Source organism: Colobus angolensis, unplaced genomic scaffold (genome assembly GCF_000951035.1).
Source record: "Colobus angolensis palliatus isolate OR3802 unplaced genomic scaffold, Cang.pa_1.0 Scaffold167, whole genome shotgun sequence".
In the NCBI taxonomy this organism is placed as follows: domain Eukaryota; kingdom Metazoa; phylum Chordata; class Mammalia; order Primates; family Cercopithecidae; genus Colobus; species Colobus angolensis.
Window position 1 is genome coordinate 733,559 of NW_012114788.1, and position 3,085 is coordinate 736,643.

The 3,085-nt window shown below is 45.5% G+C and overlaps 1 protein-coding gene across 1 annotated transcript in view; it reads right to left on the reverse strand.

Annotated features, from left to right (window-relative positions):
- Window positions 1–3,085, reverse strand: part of UTP6 (UTP6, small subunit (SSU) processome component, homolog (yeast)) — a 40,336-nt gene that overhangs the window by 35,257 nt on the left and 1,994 nt on the right. Inside the window, exon 2 of the mRNA XM_011937695.1 lies at window positions 2,628–2,712. Coding sequence (XP_011793085.1) covers window positions 2,628–2,712 — 85 coding nt within the window. The remainder of the gene's footprint in view (window positions 1–2,627; window positions 2,713–3,085) is intronic.

Genomic DNA, 3,085 nt, shown 5'->3' on the forward strand with positions numbered 1-3,085 from the left:
TAATATGGTCTTGACTCATTTTGAGTGAGCAATCTACTCATAGGACCTCTTCCAGAAACAATAGCTTAGTCAAGGTTCACATATCATTTGTTCAGCTGTCTTTTGAAATCTAAGCTCAAAACTTCTAGTCTTTTTTTTTTTTTGAGATGGAGTTTCACTCTTGTCGCCCAGGCTGAGAGTGCAATGGCACAATCTTGGCTGACTGCAACCTCCACCTCCTGGGTTCAAGCGTTTCTCCTGCCTCAGCCTACTGAGTAGCTAGGATTACAGGCGCCCACCACCATACCCAGGTAATTTTTGCTTTTTTAGCAGAGATGGGGTTTCCCCATGTTGGCCAGGCTGATCTCAAACTCCTGACCTCAGGTGATCTGCCCACCTCAGTCTCCCAAAGTGCTGGGATTACAGCATAAGCCACTGTGCCCACCCAAAACTTCTAGTCTTATAAACATTTCATCTTGTTATTGGTTCTTTCTGAATCCTGATTTCATCATCCAACATATTAGCTATTCTCCCCGATTGGAAAATTGATCTGACATGATTTATCTTTATTCAAACCTTCCATGCATTTACAAAATGAAAAAATCTTGCAGCACACCTCTTTCCAAGTGGACAGACAACGGATAAACAAGTAGTAACTTTTCAATTCTCTAAAATCATCAAATTCACTCTCCTCTATCTTGCTCACCAAGAGGCAAATCTCTTGCTGAAGTCCTGATACACACTGTGTCTCTGACAATCTCTGATCTACAAACCCAGTAGAGGAAAAAAAAAAAAGAAAATGAAAAGAGAGAAAGAGAGGGGAAAAGTAAGTTCAGTTTGGCAAGGACTAAAGTCTTAGTGGAGTAATGCTATTCCCAATGTTACTCCTGTTCAGAAATACCTATCTAATGCACCATTCTGGAATTTTAGAAAAAAATAATTTTTTCTTTTAAGACGGAGTCTCACTATGTTGCCCAGGTTGGAGTGCAATGACGCGATCTTGGCTCCTGCAACCTCTACCTCCCGAGTTCAAGCGATTCTCCTGCCTCAGTCTCCTGAGTAGCCAGGATTACGGGCACCCGCCACCATGTCCGACTAATTTTTGTATTTAGTAGAGATGGGGTTTCACCATGTTGGTCAGGCTGGTCTTGAACTTCTGACCTCAAGTGATCTGCCTTCCGTGGCCTCCCAAAGTGTTGGGATTACAGGTGTGAGCCACGGCGCCCAGCCTAAAAATTTTTTTAAAAATTGATGTTGGCCAGGAGCGGTGGCTCCCACCTGTAATCCTAGCACTTTGGGAGGCCGAGGTGGGTGGATCACGAGATCAGGAGTTCAAGACCAGCCTGGTCAAGATGGTGAAACCCTGTCTCTACTAAAAATACAAAAATTAGCCTGGCATGGTGGCAGGCGCCTGTAATCCTAGCTACTCAGGAGGTTGAGGCACAGAACTGCTTAAACCCGGGAGGCGGAGGTTGCAGTGAGTTGAGATCACACCACAGCACTCCAGCCCGGGCAACAAGAGCGAAACTCCGTCTCAAAAAAAAAAATGATGTTAAGCTAATCATTCTAGAACTGATTTTAAATTTGTGAAGGGATGGGAGGCTGAGGCAGGAGAATCACTTGAAGCCAGGAGGCAGAGGTTGCAGTGAGCAGAGACTATGCAACTGCACTCCAGCCTGGGTGACACAGAGAGACTCCATCTCAATTAATCAACCAATCAATCAATTTGTGAAGGGATTAAAGTAAGGCTAGGGCTGGGCATGGTGCCTCAAACCTGTAATCATAGCACTCACTTTGGGAGGCCAATGCAGGTGGACTGCTTGAGGCCAGGAGTTCAAGACCAGACTGGCCAACATGGCAAAACCCAGTCTCTACTAAAAGTAGCTGGGCGTGGTGCCACACGCCTGTAATCCCAGCTACTAGGGAGGCTGAGACTTAAGAACCACTAGAACCCGGGAGGTGGTGGGTGCAGTGAGCTAAGATCGCACCACTGCACTCCAGCCTGGACGAAAGAGCAAGACTCTTGTCTCAAAAACTAAACAAAACAAAAGAAAGACTAGGCCCAGTGGCTCACAAACACTTGTAATCCCAGCATTTTGGGCGTGGGAAACATGCCAAAACCCCGTCTCTACAAAAAACACAAAAACTAGCCAGACATAGTGTCACACACCTGTAGTCCCAGCTACAGGTGTAGAGGTGGGAGGATGGCTCCAGCCCAGGATGTGGAAGCTACAATGAGCCATGATGGGACCACTGGATTTCAGCCTGGGTGAAAGGTGAGATCTTGCCTCAAAAATAAGTAATAAAATTATTAATTATTGGCCGGGCATTGTGGTTCACACCTGTAAGCCCAGCACTTTGAGAGGCCAAGGCGTGGATCCCTTGAGTTCAGGAATTCCAGACCAGCCTGGGCAACATGGCAAAATCCAGTGTCTACCAAAAAGTATAAAAAATTAGCCAGGCAAGGTGGCATGCACCTGTGGTCCCAGCTACCCAGGAGGCTGAGGTAGGAGAACTGCTTGAGCCTGGAAGGCAGAGGTTGCAGTGAGCAAAGATCACACCATTCACACCACTGCACTCCAACCTGGGTGACAGAGTGAGACCCCATCTCACCAAAAAAAAAAAAAAATTATTAATTACATACTTACTTGAACATAATTGATAAAGTCTTCCTTGAAAAGGGTTCTTCTCTGGATTTTGTACTCTAGATCAGAAGCCTTCTTAATGATAGCCCTGAGGAGAAAACCATTTAAACTTCACTTGAAAACTGCCAAAATTAAATGTTTAACTTTATTTTGAATATATTTAAAACATGTTTTTCAAAATACAAAATTCCTAGAGTTATCCTTCATAAGGAAATACATTGGCCGGGCGCAGTGGCTCACACCTGGAATCCCAGCACTTTGGGAGGCTGAGGCGGGTAGATCACGAGGTTAAGAGATTGAGACCACCCTGGCCAACATGGTAAAACTCCATCGCTACTAAAAATACAAAAATTAGCTGGGTGTGGTGGTGCGCACCTGTAGTCCCAGCTACTCGGGAAACTGAGGCAGGAAAATTGCTTGAACCTGGGAGGTGGAGGTTGTAGTGAGCTGAGATCGTGCCA